General features: G+C 46.0%; 1 protein-coding gene across 1 annotated transcript in view; it reads right to left on the minus strand.

The window, feature by feature from the left end:
- The window catches only part of tnika (TRAF2 and NCK interacting kinase a), a gene marked incomplete at its 5' end in the record, with an annotated part of 68,820 nt that overhangs the window by 36,852 nt on the left and 14,468 nt on the right, over positions 1-17,500 (minus strand). Inside the window, one exon of the mRNA XM_084451184.1 lies at positions 16,694-16,759. Within this exon, the coding sequence (XP_084307310.1) occupies positions 16,694-16,759 (66 nt within the window). The remainder of the gene's footprint in view (positions 1-16,693; positions 16,760-17,500) is intronic.

The following is a 17,500-nucleotide window of genomic DNA, read 5'->3' on the forward strand; positions in this document are numbered from 1 at the left end:
CACACAGACATATAAACCACACATACACAACACTTAAAAAAAACAGAATTAGCCAATGAGCAAGGTCCGGCCACAACCCCCCCCACACGCACACACGCCCTCACACACATACACACATACACACACACACACACTTCTTGTGGAGATTGTACTTAGGATCAGTCTGCCCCAATTCCAGAAGCACAAGGACCCTTTGTTTGAGACCAACAAAGGATTTAGAGGCAGAACTCCACTAATTATGGTCTAAAACTTCTCACGCACACGTGGCGCGTGCGTACACACACACACACACACACACACATAGAAATGCACACGCGTGTGTGTGTCTGTCTCCATGCCAGTTGTCGTTTTCTCATTTAGTGTTGAACTGTAAATGGGCCTTAACCTTGCCAGCACATCACTAACACACACACACACACACACACACACACACACACACACACACACACACACAGTACAGGCTGGTAGAGTTGCAGACTGGTAGAGGTACAGACCGGTAGAGTTACAGACTGGTACTGTAGATTTACAGACTGGTAGAGGTACAGACTAGTAGAGTACAGACTGGTAGAGGTCCAGACTGGTAGAGTACAGACTGGTAGAGGTACAGACTGGTAGAGGTACAGACTGGTAGAGTACAGACTGTCAGAGGTACAGACTGGTAGAGTACAGACTGGTAGAGTACAGACTGGTAGAGGTACAGACTGGTAGAGTACAGACTGGTAGAGTACAGACTGGTAGAGGTACAGGCTGGTAGAGTTACAGACTGGTAGAGGTACAGACTGGTAGAGTACAGACTGGTAGAGGTACAGACTGGTAGAGGTACAGGCTGGTAGAGTTACAGACTGGTACAGTACAGACTGGTAGAGGTACAGATTGGTAGAGTACAGACTGGTAGAGGTACAGACTGGTAGAGTACAGACTGGTAGAGTACAGATTGAAGTTTAAAGTTCATGACTGTAATACTTGAGAGGTTGAATGTCACGTTCAGCATGCCATTAATACATTTAAACTTTTTTGTCTTAGACTTGCCTTTGTGTGTTATTGCAATATAAAACTACATAATGTTATACACTTTATTCTGCTACTGTATATTCCACTTTCTTAGCACACAGCGGACTGGAGTAGATCCTAAAATCCAGTAGAAAATCCATTGAGAATTGAATCGATTTTAGATTCTGGAATCGAGAATGTTTGGAATCGATTCTGGAATCGGATCGTGACCCCAGGAAGTGGTAACGGATCGGATCGTGGCTTAGTGGAATCGGAGCACCCCTAGCGCGCAAGCAGATTTCTTTTTTTCACTATATAAAATTAAAAATTAAAAACATTTGAACTACAGTCAGTTCTGATTATCCTGATGGCTGGTTCTTTAACCTCCTTAACTGGTGATCATATATTTGGCCCACATGTGCACTTGCTGCATACAAATTGATAACTGATAGGGTAAAAAAATAAAATAATAATTTACCTAAACATTACATGTGTGGTTTGTTTACTAACTTCATGCAATTCAGAGAGCGAGTGAGCCTCATTATGGCTCAAATCTTGCCACGTTTGCAATGGTATGCAAGTCGTTGCCGTTAATATAGGATTGTCCCGTATTGTAAAATAAAATGCACTTTCAATACCGAATCAATACTAGATGCAAGGATAGGCTGGGTGCATTAAGTAGCGCTATAGAACTTCCGGGTGCGTCGCTTGGCATAAGAGTTTCCGGTCGCCAGCCATTCGTTCATTCGTTCGTAAACATTAGCATTATTAGCAGACTGCTACCATGCAAGCCCCCAGGATCAGCTTGGCGCATTGAAGCCACCATGGGCTTTCAGGCCAAGCTCGGTATTGCAAGTCACGTGACGGCATGCGGCCCAAGACCCTTATTTCCCATGGTTTGTGGATTATGATAGATAGGGCTAGAAAAGGAAAACAAAATTTGTCTCGGTATCATTCAGCATCAGAGACCAATCTAATCAATATAAACTTTTAATTCAATGGGGTTTTGTTTGTTTTTGAAGCCACCAATACCTGTATCGAGCCATTTGAAACATGTGCTGTGCACGAGCCTCGGGGACGCTGGTCGCGCGTTCAAGAGTCCTGCGAGCTCGGGAAAGCACGTCACCATAGGAAGACCCGCCCTACTCTGCCTCTGATTGGATAGAAAGTCATATGTAATGACGTCGGCTAACATTTGCTATGCTTTTAGCAATGAAGCTGCTATGATCATGCTAATCATAGATATGAACGTATGTCTATGATGCAAATGATCATGACATGTGGTTACTTTAGGACATCGTTGGAGAAGATCTAGAGGGTAAGTGGGTCAATGTTCAATAACTTAGCTAACATTATCTAATGTTACATTTCTTTATATTAACATCAACTATATTGATAGGCTAGGGAGCTATGCTAACGGTAGCTAATGCTAACGGCTTAGGGTTAACGTTAGTTAATGCTAACGTTACGTTCGGAGGTCTCATGTATTTCAATTTTAACATAATGTTGAGCATGATCAATGTGACATTGTTCATACATTGATTACAGTCTGTAATCTTGTCTGGCATTATTTAGCTATAGTGGGCTGATGCTACTATAGCATTTGCCACATTATACATCAAATTAATCAAGCATAGTTAGTGTTATTACCTGAAGGCATTATTACCATTGCAAGTAAGCATGCCATGTATATGCCATGCCTGGAAATGAAATTAATAGTGTAATTCTTCCCCATCATAGCTCATTGTACACTGATATAATCATTCTCCTTGCCTTTGCTAATACTCATCTCTTTTATCAAACTTTGTGCTAGGAAATAAATCTGGCTGTGATTCGGCGCTAGTGCTCATCCAGGCTGTTGTCATCTCCCGCCTGGACTCCTGCAACTCCCTACTTGCTGCCATCCTGCAGCGTTGGCCATCAGACTCCTGGAGAAAGCTGCTGCTGACCTGGTGTTCAACGGCCCCATGCTCTTCCACAAAACTTCCCTACTCCGTTCTCTGCACTGGCTCCCTGCGCTGTCCCATCCAGTTTAGGACTGTGGTGCAAGCCTAAAGGGCAAATGAACAGCTCCCTCCGACCTCCAGGCTGTGGTCAAGCTCTGCTGCCTTGAGGTGATTGGTTCCCCAGTTGCTCCAAGCCCCCCTACGGCAGATTGTAACGGCCATGGCTCTTTTCTGTCCTGGCCTCACAGTGGTGGAATGAACTGTGCACTGATGTCAGAACAGAGCCAATAATACACACTGTTCATAGTGAGCCTAGTTATTATTGATTAACTTGTACTGTTTCCTCTCTCCTTGTCAGTCATTGAAATATGTTCAGTGTTTCACAATACTGATGTATAACATTTAATTATTTTGTCTCAGACCATTTCTGAAACAATCATCAGTGTCAGTATACATTTCCCTCCAATGTTATTGCTTGCCCATTTTTAACCATTTAACTACCAGACTGTACAAACGAATTGCACACCTATAGTATTTTCTAGGTATAGCCTACTTCTCCACTTTCTCTTAATGTTGGTATGAAATGGCAGTCAAACTATGCAATGATGTTCAACACTATTTCCACCCAAATTCCCAACAAATGTGGCCACCACACTGTTCAGGACATTCACAGGTCTTGCTCTCAGGGATCGGTAAAAGAAAGGGACATGGTTCCTCCATAATGTGCTAAGGCTCTGCTTAGATCAAAGGCTTGGTCATCAGAAAATATCACAAAGCCAGTGATCACAAAACAATTAAAAACATGTCACCAGTGTATGCCTTAACCCTAGTCAAATTTCTAGTATGTGTGAACCATATACATGGCAGTAAACAGATCTTGAGTCATACAAACTGGAGGATGCTTGACCCATACAAACTACTTTAACTCAATTTCAATAAACAACTTAAAATATGGCAGACAAAAGAGCTGAGCAGACTTGGTAGATGACTGGATGATCTTACAGAGAACCAAGGGAAATTGACTGGTATTAATGCTAAGAGTAATGAGGGATGAGGTGCAGCTGGGCAGAGTGGAGAAAGGTGGCAGGTGATGCAGGAGATGGGAAGGTGAGTAGGCAACAACCAAGCATGAACAGGAACTGGACCACTGGCTCCCCTTGACTGTCCAACCCATCCATCAGCGCCAGCAGAGTGGACACGATAGAGCCAGAGAGAGAAAGACAAATGCAACGCAAGGTTAGTTTAGTTCCAATCGCCCATGTGCAACATCAATCAAGTCCACACTGGATCACCCTGTATAGGCAGGCACACTCAATTGCAAACACACTAGATATCACCCTGAGTCGGCACACTGGTACATGGGCGCATAGTTTAAGCTGGGCTAGACAGGCATGTTATCCTCTCCCGTGAGTGCAAGTTAACAATTGCTTCGTCAGACTAGTTGCCCTGACGGAAATGAAGCTCCGCTCCCCAGACTGCCCGACTGGCTCTGCTTTCCAAGTCCACCCCTCAGCAATCAAGTCCAGCCGAGGGTGATCAGAGCCTCTGTCAGCGGCCCAGTTCAGGTGCACCCCATTAGTCTTTCATTAGTGACACTGCAGCTTCACTACAGTACCACTGCTCGCTAGAACTCATAAGTGCATCTCCTTTCTAAACAAGCGTCTAAGAGCTTAACCTGTTGCTAAAGACAAAGTACAAGAACAAATAAAATAGGTGTTAAAAGGAAGGGTCCAGGGCACATCTTGAACAGGTGAATTTTCAGCATGCGGCGAAAGATGGGCAGCGACTCTGCTGTACTGACATCAGTGGACAGTTCCCACCACTGTGAGGCCAGGACAGAAAAAAGCCATGGCCACGCCAATCTGCCGTAGGGGGGCTTGGAGCAACTGGGGAACCAATCACCTCAAGGCAGCAGAGCTTGACCACAGCCTGGAGGTCGGAGGGAGCTGTTCATTTGCCCTGTAGGCTTGCACCACAGTCCTAAACTGGATGGGACAGCGCAGGGAGCCAGTGCAGAGAACGGAGTAGGGAAGTTTTGTGGAAGAGCATGGGGCCGTTGAACACCAGGTCAGCAGCAGCTTTCTCCAGGAGTCTGATGGCCAACGCTGCAGGATGGCAGCAAGTAGGGAGTTGCAGGAGTCCAGGCGGGAGATGACAACAGCCTGGATGAGCACTAGCGCCGAATCACAGCCAGATTTATTTCCTAGCACAAAGTTTGATAAAAGAGATGAGTATTAGCAAAGGCAAGGAGAATGATTATATCAGTGTACAATGAGCTATGATGGGGAAGAATTACACTATTAATTTCATTTCCAGGCATGGCATATACATGGCATGCTTACTTGCAATGGTAATAATGCCTTCAGGTAATAACACTAACTATGCTTGATTAATTTGATGTATAATGTGGCAAATGCTATAGTAGCATCAGCCCACTATAGCTAAATAATGCCAGACAAGATTACAGACTGTAATCAATGTATGAACAATGTCACATTGATCATGCTCAACATTATGTTAAAATTGAAATACATGAGACCTCCGAACGTAACGTTAGCATTAACTAACGTTAACCCTAAGCCGTTAGCATTAGCTACCGTTAGCATAGCTCCCTAGCCTATCAATATAGTTGATGTTAATATAAAGAAATGTAACATTAGATAATGTTAGCTAAGTTATTCAACATTGACCCACTTACCCTCTAGATCTTTTCCAACGATGTCCTAAAGTAACCACATGTCATGATCATTTGCATCATAGACATACGTTCATATCTATGATTAGCATGATCATAGCAGCTTCATTGCTAAAAGCATAGCAAATGTTAGCCGACGTCATTACATATGACTTTCTATCCAATCAGAGGCAGAGTAGGGCGGGTCTTCCTATGGTGACGTGCTTTCCCGAGCTCGCAGGACTCTTGAACGCGCGACCAGCGTCCCCGAGGCTCGTGCACAGCACATGTTTCAAATGGCTCGATACAGGTATTGGTGGCTTCAAAAACAAACAAAACCCCATTGAATTAAAAGTTTATATTGATTAGATTGGTCTCTGATGCTGAATGATACCGAGAAAAAAATTGTTTTCCTTTTCTAGCCCTATCTATCATCATCCCCAAACCATGGGAAATAAGGGTCTTGGGCCGCATGCCGTCACGTGACTTGCAATACCGGGCTTTGGCCACTACGTCAAATGGCTTCATGCGCCGGTGAGCAACTTTCATTGAAATGAATAGGCAGCCATTTTCAATGCCGTCTCCAGTTATATTATACCTCCATGCTACCATGTCACAAAAGAAACAAAAACGTCTGTTCAAATACCAACGCCGTGACTCCGGCTCCAATGAGCACTGTTGTGTGCCACAGTGTGCGAATTCGGCCCGATATAATTCAAGTCTAAGTTTCCACAGCTTCCCTTTCCACTTTTATTAAGGTTACTCTAAACTAGTCCTAGTTTCCCTCTCCTTCACCATGTCACTAGCTGATGGTGTGGTGAGCTGTAGTGCGCACTAGCTGCTGCCTTAGCATCACCCAGGTGGGTGCCCCCCCCTTCCCCACAGCGCTTATATTATATTAGAGAATATTTATTGTAAATGTTGTATAGCTGTTTTTCTCTATGTAAAGTGCTTTGAGTAGGGAACTTCACCTTAAAAAGCGCTATATAAATTAACGACGACGACTCGACGGCGACTACACTCTGGTGCTCTGGGTCACGGTGAAGGCATCCCTGCGAATCTTAGCTAGCCACCTAGCCCTTTCCTCGCCGTTGCTTGGGAAGCTGTGGAAACTTAGACTTGAATTATATCGGGCCGAATTCGCACACTGTGGCACACAACAGTGCTCATTGGAGCCGGAGTCACGGCGTTGGTATTTGAACAGACGTTTTTGTTTCTTTTGTGACATGGTAGCAGTCTGCTAATAATGCTAATGTTTACGAACGAATGAACGAATGGCCGTCGACCGGAAACTCTTATGCCAAGCGACGCACCCGGAAGTTCTATAGCGCTACTTAATGCACCCAGCCTATTGTCCCGTATTCATGGGCACTGAACTGATGACGGAGGCTCAACCAGATACTATCCTACAGCCAGCCACTCACGCGTTAGCAAGGAACAGCAAGCCAATCAAGACTAGTAGAGAAGCAGATCTGTTAACCGTTTGTGTACCAAATTATTGCTGGGGTCAATTCAGTAGTCTATGAATATTGGTAGGGACATGTCCCCAGAGTCCTCCCTTATTTCTATGCCCATGCCTCTCCCGTGTGAGTGAGTGTGTTTGTGTGTGTGTGTGTGTGTGTGTGTGTGTGTGTGTGTGTGTGTGTGTGTGTGTGTGTGTGTTTGTGTGTGTGTGTGAGAGAGAGAGAGTTTTAGTGTATAGTTCTGTGCTTGTGACCGTGTGTGTGTGTTTCTGTGTAAGCAGGTGTGTGTGAGCATGTGTGTGTGTGTGTTTATATAGCTCCTCTCTCAAGCACATTTACTATACAGGACACTTCCTGTTGTAGCCTAGCAACAGTCCTGGCCGGCCAGAGTACAGTGGCCAACACACACACATTCACACACTAACACACACATTCATACGCACGCACGTGCGTGCGTATACACGTACACACACAGAAAAAGGGGCTATTGTACTGCTATGGTTAGGGGGTTCACTAGAGAAGAGGGGGTTGAGGAGGCCTGAGACGTCTCTCTCTACCCCCTCCTCCCCTCTGTGAGACAGGAACACACACACACACACACACAGTATATAAATATACATACACACGCACATTCACATACACACACAGATACAGTGTATACACATGCATGCACGCGCACGCGCACGCGCACACACACACACACACACACACACACACACACACACACACTGCAGTGGGGTCAGTGAGGCAGTAAATACAAACGACAAAAGCCTTCATTCCAATCTCCCACTATTGAGGTAATATAAAGTCACCCCCAGGCAACACACTCACTCACACACACACACACACACACCCATCCTCAACCCACACAAACACACACATACACACACACACCCCCATCCTCAACCCACACAAACACACCCACATACTGTACACACACACACACGCACACACCCATCCTCAAACCACACAAACACATACTGTACACACACACACACACACACACACACACATCCTCAACCGACACAAACACACACACACACACACACACACACATACACACATCCTCAACCCATACAAACACACACACATACACACACACACACCCTCAACCCGTACAAACACACACACACACACACACACACACACACACACATCCTTAACCCACACAAACACACACACATACACACACTTTAGTAGTAGTAGTAGTAATACTGTAGTGTAGTGTAAAGTAAGGCTGCAGGGAGCTGAGGTGGCAGGATCAGTACATCAGTTTCACGCTCCAGCAATCATGGAGGTCAAACAAGTGAGAGAGAAGATTTACTGAGAAGGGGGGAGAGAGAGAGAGAGAGAGAGAGAGAGAGAGAGAGAGAGGGAGAGGGAGAGAAAGAAAGAGAGAGAGAGAGAGAGAGAGGGAGAGAGAGAGAGATAGAGGGAGAGGTGCAAGGGAGTAGCAGGGGACAGAGAGGAGAGAGAGAAGGAGAGAGAGAGGAGAGAGAGAGAGAGAGGGAGAAGGAGAGGGAGAGAGTACAGACAGATTATTGATTATCCGGAAGTCATGATACAGTAGGATGGCTGGGAAAATGGTCTGACAATCTAAACAGCCCTTTAGACTCCAAAGTACTTCCTAACTCCCATACAAAGGGTTGCTTAAGAAGGGTTCGTTAAGAAGGTTCTTTATCGGGAAACACGGCCAATTACTCATTACCTCTGCCCCAGCGACAGCTGGGCAAGAAGTAATGTTTTCAGGGGCATGCATTTATTTTTTGGTTGGTTTATTGGTATATTTGTTAGCAGGATTACGCAAAAACTAACGGACCAATTTTCATGAAACTCGTTGGAGGGATGTAGCATGGGCCAACTTAGAGCCCATTAACTATTGGAGCGGATACGAATCACGGGGCGGGTCCACAAGCCGCCCAAACATGGCCTGCCATTTACCACCATTCATTTTGGGGTGAAAAATTCCCCCCATTCATTGGCAATAGGGGGAATTTAAATGGCCATATACCAACATGGGAATGTCACAGAGACACAGGGTGTGGACTTGCATAAAGCTCTCCACCTACCGAATGCAGCAATACCAAACATGTCCTGATGGCACAAACGTGCACACACACAGAATCATGGAATGGCGCATTCATTTTTTATTTCATTTCAAACCTTTATTTATACTTGTGAAGCAGTTTCCCTCATTTACAGTGATGACGAGATCACACAGAGACAAATATCAACAAAACAAATGCATTGTAGAATAATAATAATTAAAAACAGTTACAGGTTGAAGTACATAGGTCTAAAGCCATGGACTTAAACTCTGTGACTGAAGTAAGGACCTCAAGCTTTAGAGACTGTTGGAAGGTATTCCAAGTATAAGGAGCAACATGGAAAAACGCAGCCCTTCCAAATTCAGAATACACTCGAGGAACCCTGAGAACAAGCCAATCATTTTATCGAGTCTGGTAGGTGCCAAGGCTCCAGTCCAACAGACACGAGATGTAAGGTGGAAGTTTACCAATAATAGCTTTGAAAATAAACAAATACCAGTGATAGTTACACCTTAGAGAAAGAGATGACCAGCCCACCTTATGATAAAGAACCCAGTGGTGAGTGTCATATCTATCACCCGTAATAAATCTTAGGGCGGAATGGTAGACAGAGTCCAAGGGTTTCAAGGTTGCCACAGAAGCATGTCTATAGATTGTGTCACCATAGTCTAATACTGATAGAAAAACAGCTTGAACAATTCTCTTCCTGCTGAACATAGGGAAGCTAGAACGGTTTCTGTACAGGAAGACAATTTTCTGCCGCAGTTTAGAGGCTAGATTATCTACATGAAACTTGAAAGATCCCTGGGGTACACCTTTAGCTAGAGACAGGAAATCTGATTGAATGTTACCCGATTTCACACACTGACACCTTGATGAGAGATAATCCTGAAACCAGTCACAAGCATCTCTACGCCAGCTTCATCCTCAACCGGGGATCGAACCCCTGATCTCCCGTAAGGGAGTTGGACGCTTAAACCATTACAGTACCAGTAAGAATTTGAAAGTAGGGGATGTCATAGTGTATTTTATTTTGTGTGCTGGGACTACTGCCTCTAGTGGTGGCAACATAGAAATGCAGGTCAACAACGGAACAGAGTAAGGGAGGGAGGGAGGGAGTGATAACCTGACAATTGCTGGCTTACAGCCACACACAAAAAATGAATCTAGATTGTCCTCACCAGTAGAACACCTGGGATCTATGGATTCCTCGAGTCACTGGGTGTAAAAGGCTGAGAGGAGAAATGGGAGACGTGTTCTGAAGTGGGAATGCAGCCAGAGTCAGCGTCCAGGGGAGCCAGCCTAGGATACCACCTATCAAGTAAGTGCCCAGCCTCAGAGAGGCAAATTTCATTTCATGATCCCCCACATTAATACACAAGGGCAGTGAACTAGCGCATTTGTTTTTGGTGAGGTTCACTGCACCCCAGAATGGAGCTGGGTTTGACAGCCAGTCTTGGGTATCCCCTTCATAAGCAGAGGTCTGGGCTCGCCGAGCACCATTTCTAGTTGTTACTTCTATTGTTTTTTTCAATTTACATATACATTTTAATGTACAGTATCTAAAAAGCTTTGGCAACACAGATGTACAAATTTGTCATGTCAGAAATTGAATTGAGTTATACAACAGCTAGTTCCGACCGCGCACTGTGATTGGCCAAGATGCATTCGGAGCCGTGCCAATAATCACATACACTATATTGCCAAAAGTATTCGCTCATCTGCCTTTACACGCATATGAACTTAAGTGACATCCCATTCTTAATCCATACGGTTTAATATGACGTTGGCCCACCCTTTGCAGCTATTACAGCTTCAACTCTTCTGGGAAGGCTTTCCACAAGGTTTAGGAGTGTGTTTATGAGGATTGTTGACAATTCTTCCTGAAGCGCATTTGTGAGGTCAGACACTGATGTTGGACGAGAAGGTCTGGCTCGCAGTCTCCGCTCTAATTCATCCCAAAGGTGTTCTATCAGGTTGAGGTCAGGACTCATCCATGTCTTTATGGACCTTGCTTTGTGCACTGGTGCGCAGTCATGTTGGAACAGGAAGGGGCCATCCCCAAACTGTTCCCACAAAGTTGCGAGCATGGAATTGTCAAGAATCACTTGGTATGCTGAAGCATTCAGAGTTCCTTTCACTGGAACTAAGGGGCCAAGCCCAGCTCCTGAAAAACAACCCCACACCATAATCCCCCCTCCACCAAACTTCACACTTGGCACAATGCAGTCAGACAAGTACCGTTCTCCTGGCAACTGCCAAGTCCAGTTGCGGCGTGCTTTACACCACTGCATCCGACACTTTGCATTGCACTTGGTGATGTATGGCTTGGATGCAGCTGCTCGGCCATGGAAACTCATTCCATGAAGCTCTCTACGCACTGTTCTTGAGCTAATCTGAAGGTCATATGAAGTTTGGAGGTCTGTAGTGATTGACTCTGCAGAAAGTTGGCGACCTCTGCGCACTATGCTATTATCTGTATAATAATTTAAAAATATATATTTCATATACTTGAGTTGTATATGAAATTGTGTGTGTGTGTGTGTGTGTGTTGTGGCAACCCGGGGCCATTAACCCCAAAAGGGTGGCCTACAGGTCACAAAATGGTGGCTGCCCAAAAACTACAGCTCCCAAGACCCATCTGGCTGTGGTTCGGGAAGCTGAGTGACTGCACCTGGGACCTGGGCTGATTGTGCACACCTGCCCCAGGTCAGCAATCAGCCAGGTCCCCTCACAGAGACCCAGGCCAGGAGACGCCTGAGAGAAGAGGGGGGGGGAGGCAGACAACATGCTGCCTCATACATGTACTGTATATCATTTGTGTTTGCTTGAAGTCTTTAATTTGTAAAGCTGATTCTAAGTTTAATTAAAGGGCCAACTCCTGGCCATTTATCTGCGAGGTACTTCCCTGATCTATGTGTGCCACTGCCTTTGTGTGTCACTGCCATTTTGGCATTTGTGCATGTGTACGTGCGGCTGAATGGGCACAGCTGCAGTTTCCACAGGAACAGGCAACACACCTCAGTCATGGTTCATTCAAGGGTTCCAGAGAACAGAGAGAGAGGGAGAGGGTTAGGTTAGAGCAGAAAGAGAGGGAGAGGGTTAGGTTAGAGCAGAAAGAGAGGGAGAGGGTTAGGTTAGAGCAGAGAGAGAGAGAGAGAGGGTTAGGGTAGAACAGAGAGAGAGGGAGAGAGAGAGGGAGAGTTAGGGTAGAACAGAGAGAGAGAGAGAGGGGGGTTAGGTTAGAACAGAGAGAGAGAAGTAGGGTTAGGTTAGAACACAGGCAGAGAGAGTTAGGCTAGAACAGAGAGAGAGAGAGAGGGAGGGTTAGGTTAGAACCGAGAGAGAGAGAGGGTTAGGGTAGAACAGAGAGAGAGGGAGAGTTAGGGTAGAACAGAGAGAGAGGGATAGTTAGGGTAGAACAGAGAGAGAGAGAGAGGGAGGGTTAGGTTAGAACAGAGAGAGGGAGAGAGGGAGGGTTAGGTTAGAACAGAGAGAGAGAGAGAGGGAGGGTTAGGTTAGAACTGAGAGAGAGAGAGGGAGGGTTAGGTTAGAACAGAGAGAGGGAGAGAGGGAGGGCTAGGTTAGAACAGAGAGAGAGAGAGAGAGAGGGAGGGTTAGGTTAGAACAGAGAGAGAGGGAGAGTTAGGTTAGAACAGAGAGAGAGAGAGAGGGTTAGGTTAGAACAGAGAGAGAGAGGGAGAGAGAGGGTTAGGTTAGAACAGAGAGAGAGAGGGAGGGAGGGTTAGGTTAGAACAGAGAGAGAGAGAGAGAGAGAGAGTGGGTTAGGTTAGAACAGAGAGAGAGAGAGGGAGGGTTAGGTTAGAACAGAGAGAGAGAGAGAGTGGGTTAGGTTAGAACAGAGAGAGAGAGGGAGGGTTAGGTTAGAACAGAGAGCGAGAGGGAGGGTTAGGTTAGAACAGAGAGAGAGAGAGAGAGTGGGTTAGGTTAGAACAGAGAGAGAGAGGGAGGGTTAGGTTAGAACAGAGAGCGAGAGGGAGGGTTAGGTTAGAACAGAGAGGGAGAGGGAGGGTTAGGTTAGAACAGAGAGAGAGAGGGAGGGTTAGGTTAGAACAGAGAGCGAGAGGGAGGGTTAGGTTAGAACAGAGAGCGAGAGGGAGGGTTAGGTTAGAACAGAGAGAGAGAGGGAGGGTTAGGTTAGAACAGAGAGCGAGAGGGAGAGGCAGCACTCTGGCTGTTTTAGTTGTGAATATTTGATGAGTGTGTAGAACACTGCTTCAGGAGTGGACGTGTTCTCCCATCAGAGAATTACACGTGTTCCTCTTCTTCCCCCCCTTTTCAGACACCAGCTATCACACAGTGCATGCGCGCACACACACACACACACACACACACAAACACACACACATACTGTACACTGTACACACACACACACACACAAAAAAAAATGAATCTGTACAGTAACTGCCACTGGTCTGGCTGTCAGTCGTCAGTACCATCTAGTGTGTAGGTGTGTGTGTGTGTGTTTCCCCCTCGATTCCTGCCCTTGCAATCTTAACGTCTTCACATGATCCGTCAATCAATTGATTACCCAATCAATCCATCAATCTCTCAGTCATCCCTCCAGTCAGACTGCACGCCACTTCCTCACTCTCAACTTTCACACAACTACAATTCCCAGAGGCACCACCACAGATTCACATCCATCAGAAAGAGACAGGAGTGTGTGTGTGAGAGAGAGAGAGATGGAGGGAGAAGATAATGAAAGATAGATGGGGGAGGGGGAGATAGAGAAAGAGAGGTAAAAAAGCCCTTAATTATTTAGCACCAATGTTCCACTATTACAAATGTTCCTCTATTACCAGTGTTCCTCTCTTATCAGTGTTCCCCTATTACAAATGTTCTTCTATTGCCAATGTTCCACTATTGCCAATGTTCCACTAATACAAATGTTACTCTATTACCAATGTTCCACTAAATGGTAAATGGACTGCACTTATATAGCGCTTTTCCACCTTAGCGGCACTCAAAGCGCTTTACCGTGGCCTCTCATTCACCCATTCACACACCAATGACGGTAGCTGCCCAAAATGGTATGAACCATTTTGATGAACCATCAATATAAACGGCTCTTATTAAAACACTGTCTTTCTTAAAGTATCGATACTTTAAATTTGGGTATTGTACTGTTTTGGACGACTGAGTATCGCGGTACTTTCCTAGTATCGATACACCGTGCAACACTACTACAGCAGTGAGTAGTATAGTAGTGAGTGGTATAGTAGCAAGTGGTCCAGTAGTGAGTGGTATAGTAGCGAGTGGTATAGTAGTGAGTGGTATAGTAGCAAGTGGTCCAGTAGTGAGTGGTATAGTAGTGAGTGGTATAGTAGTGAGTGGTATAGTAGCGAGTGGTATAGTAGCAAGTGGTCCAGTAGTGAGTGGTATAGTAGTGAGTGGTATAGTAGTGAGTGGTATAGTAGTGAGTGGTAAAGTAGCAAGTGGTCCAGTAGTGAGTGGTATAGTAGTGAGTGGTATAGTAGCAAGTGGTCCAGTAGTGAGTGGTAGTGAGTGGTACAGTAGTGAGTGGTATAGTAGTGAGTGGTAGTGAGTGGTACAGTAGTGAGTGGTATAGTAGTGAGTGGTACAGTAGTGAGTGGTATAGTAGTGAGTGCTACAGTAGCGAGTGGTACAGTAATACGTGGTACAGTAGTGAGTGGTATAGTACTGTGTTGTTAAGTAGTGAGTGGTACAGTAGTGAGTGGTATAGTAGCGAGTGTTATCATATAGTATAGTGAGTGTTGTGTTATGTAGTTTCATATTGTATTGTGTTGTGTCATGTGTTTGGTTTAATGAGAGGATGTTGTGTAGCCAGGCTCAGCATGGGGACAAAAACTCATTAAGGATTGATTACTGGAAAATCCCACAGCGTAGCCTGACTCTTTTCAGACTGATTCCCACTATAACTTCCTAATCCCAGTATGATGGCTATGGTTGGCTCAGTGCAAGTGCTACCAACACGCAGACCAAAACATTAGTTACCATTAAATCTGTAACGTCTGAGGAACACAAAGAAATAGTAACAGGATTACTGGTCTCAGTATTGCTTCACTTAGTACACAATGTGTGATTACATAAACTTAACCCTAACTACTTACCTCAAATTTATGGCCATGATCTGCTAAAATCCTTCACTGCAGCCCCGCCCCCTGACCTACAGCCCCCCCCCCCCCCTCCTCTACAACCGGCCCTGGGCCCCCCTCCCCTAGAACCGGCTCTGGTCCCCCCTCCCCTAGAGCCGGCCCTGGGGCCCAGAAAGAAGGCTGTGCTGTGAGCTGTCAGGCTGAGCCATGTTATGTTCAGCACCCAATAGGCTGAATGTCAGCTGGCCAATGAGCCGTGACTTTCAGGAAGAGTGTTGTCAGCAATAACTGTACACATAACTCTCCTTCTCCCACTCTCTCTGTATTCTCCAACACACACACACACGCACACACACACATACTGTACTCACACACTTTCTCAGAGTGTTCCTAGGAGCGTTGAGAGGCATGTACCACCTTTGCGTGACCTCCTCTCTGGTCCAATCAGCAGAGAGAACAGGCCTGTACATCTCATCACCATGACAACCTGACCTTCACTCAAGCTCCAATAGAGGAGGAACAGGGGAGGAGGAGGAACAGGAGAGGAGGAAGAGGATAAATAGGGGAGGAGGAAGAGGAGAAACAGGTGAAGAGGACGAGGAGAAACAGGGGAGGAGGAGGAGGAGGAGGAACAGGGGGAGAGGAGGAGGAGGAGGAACAGGGGAGGAGGACGAGGAACAGGAGAGGAGGAAGAGGAGAAACAGGGGAGGAGGAAGAGGAGAAACAGGGGAGGAAAAGGAGGAGGAGAAGGAGGAGGAACAAGGGAGGAAGAGGAGAAACGGGAGGAGAAGGAGGAGGAACAAGGGAGGAGAAGGAGGAGGAACAAGGGAGGAGAAGGAGGAGGAACAGGGGAGGAGGAGGAGGAGGAACAGGGGAGTAGAAGGAGGAGGAACAAGGGAGGAGAGGGAGGAGGAACAAGGGAGGAGAAGGAGGAGGAACAGGGGAGGAGAAGGAGGAGGAACAAGGGAGGAAGACTAGATACAGGGGAGGAGAAGGAGGAGGAACAAGGGAGGAGAAGGAGGCGGAACAGGGGAGGAGGAGGAGGAGGAGGAACAGGGGAGGAGAAGGAGGAGGAACAAGGGAGGCGAAGGAGGAGGAACAAGGGAGGAGAAGGAGGAGGAACAGGGGAGGAGGGGGAACAGGCGAGGAGAAGGAGGAGGGAGGACAACAGAGAGGAAGTCTGGGGACCACTGAGATAGTGAGTTAAAGACCAGACAGATGAAACCTTCAAAACGTCAAAAACAAACAGGAACAAGAAACTGCTCCATCACTTCCTGTTTATCCCACAGACCCTGATCCCAGACCAGGTCCTGGAGAGATACGGCTCAATCACTTCCTGTTTATCCCACAGACCGTGATCCCAGACCAGGTCCCAGAGAGATACGAGACGGCATCCTACTGACGCCTGGAAAGAAGGGAGATGGTGTGTGTGTGTGTGTGTGTGTGTGTGTCTCTCTCTACAGTCTCTTACCTTGTAGACCTGTCCGTAGGTGCCATTGCCCACCAGTTCGACCAACTCAAAGATGCCAGCAGGGTCCTAAAGAGAGACAGATTCAGGGTCAGTACAGAAAGACAGTGGATGTGCTTTGTCTGTAGGCAGTAGTAGTAGTAGTATAATATTAGTAGTTATACCATGGCCTGGATTAATACTCTTTTCTGATTGGCCAGCAGACGTGCGTTAAAACCGTGTATACGTAGTTCGGCTGAAGTTTAATTACCTATCTAAATTAATGCGCCGGCTTTGACAGCAACCCAAATGAGCTAATCCCATAGCCTGCTGTACCATTGCTAGCTAGCCATGAACGAAGTGTTGAATACTGCATATTTGCTGTGCAACGCATCCATTGTCCAGTTGTCAAATCTATTTGCCAACAAACTCTTTAAGATAGCTAGACACCTCACTGTCCCCAAATCAAAAACAGTTTTTTCACTTCGTGTTATAACGTTAGCCTATCACAGTCAGCTGTAGACGCTGTACGTCACATTCTTTGACAGCTTCACATAATGATATGACACATCCCGTCCTCGCAAATCAACTCACAATGAACGTAAGATACGACTAACAGTGATATACCACGACATGAAAACATTACTTTTGGAGTTGAGGACAATCAGGTGTCTGGCTATCATACATAGTTTGACAGCTGGCCGATTTATATGTTGCACAGCAAATATGCAGTAGCCGAAGTGCTCATTGCTAGCAATACCGGGTAGCTACAGTCATAGATATATGGGTACAGTAGGTTATGGAATTAGCTAGTTTGGGTTGCTAGGCTCA

This window comes from Borostomias antarcticus, assembly GCF_949987555.1.
Source record: "Borostomias antarcticus genome assembly, chromosome: 16".
Taxonomy (NCBI): domain Eukaryota; kingdom Metazoa; phylum Chordata; class Actinopteri; order Stomiiformes; family Stomiidae; genus Borostomias; species Borostomias antarcticus.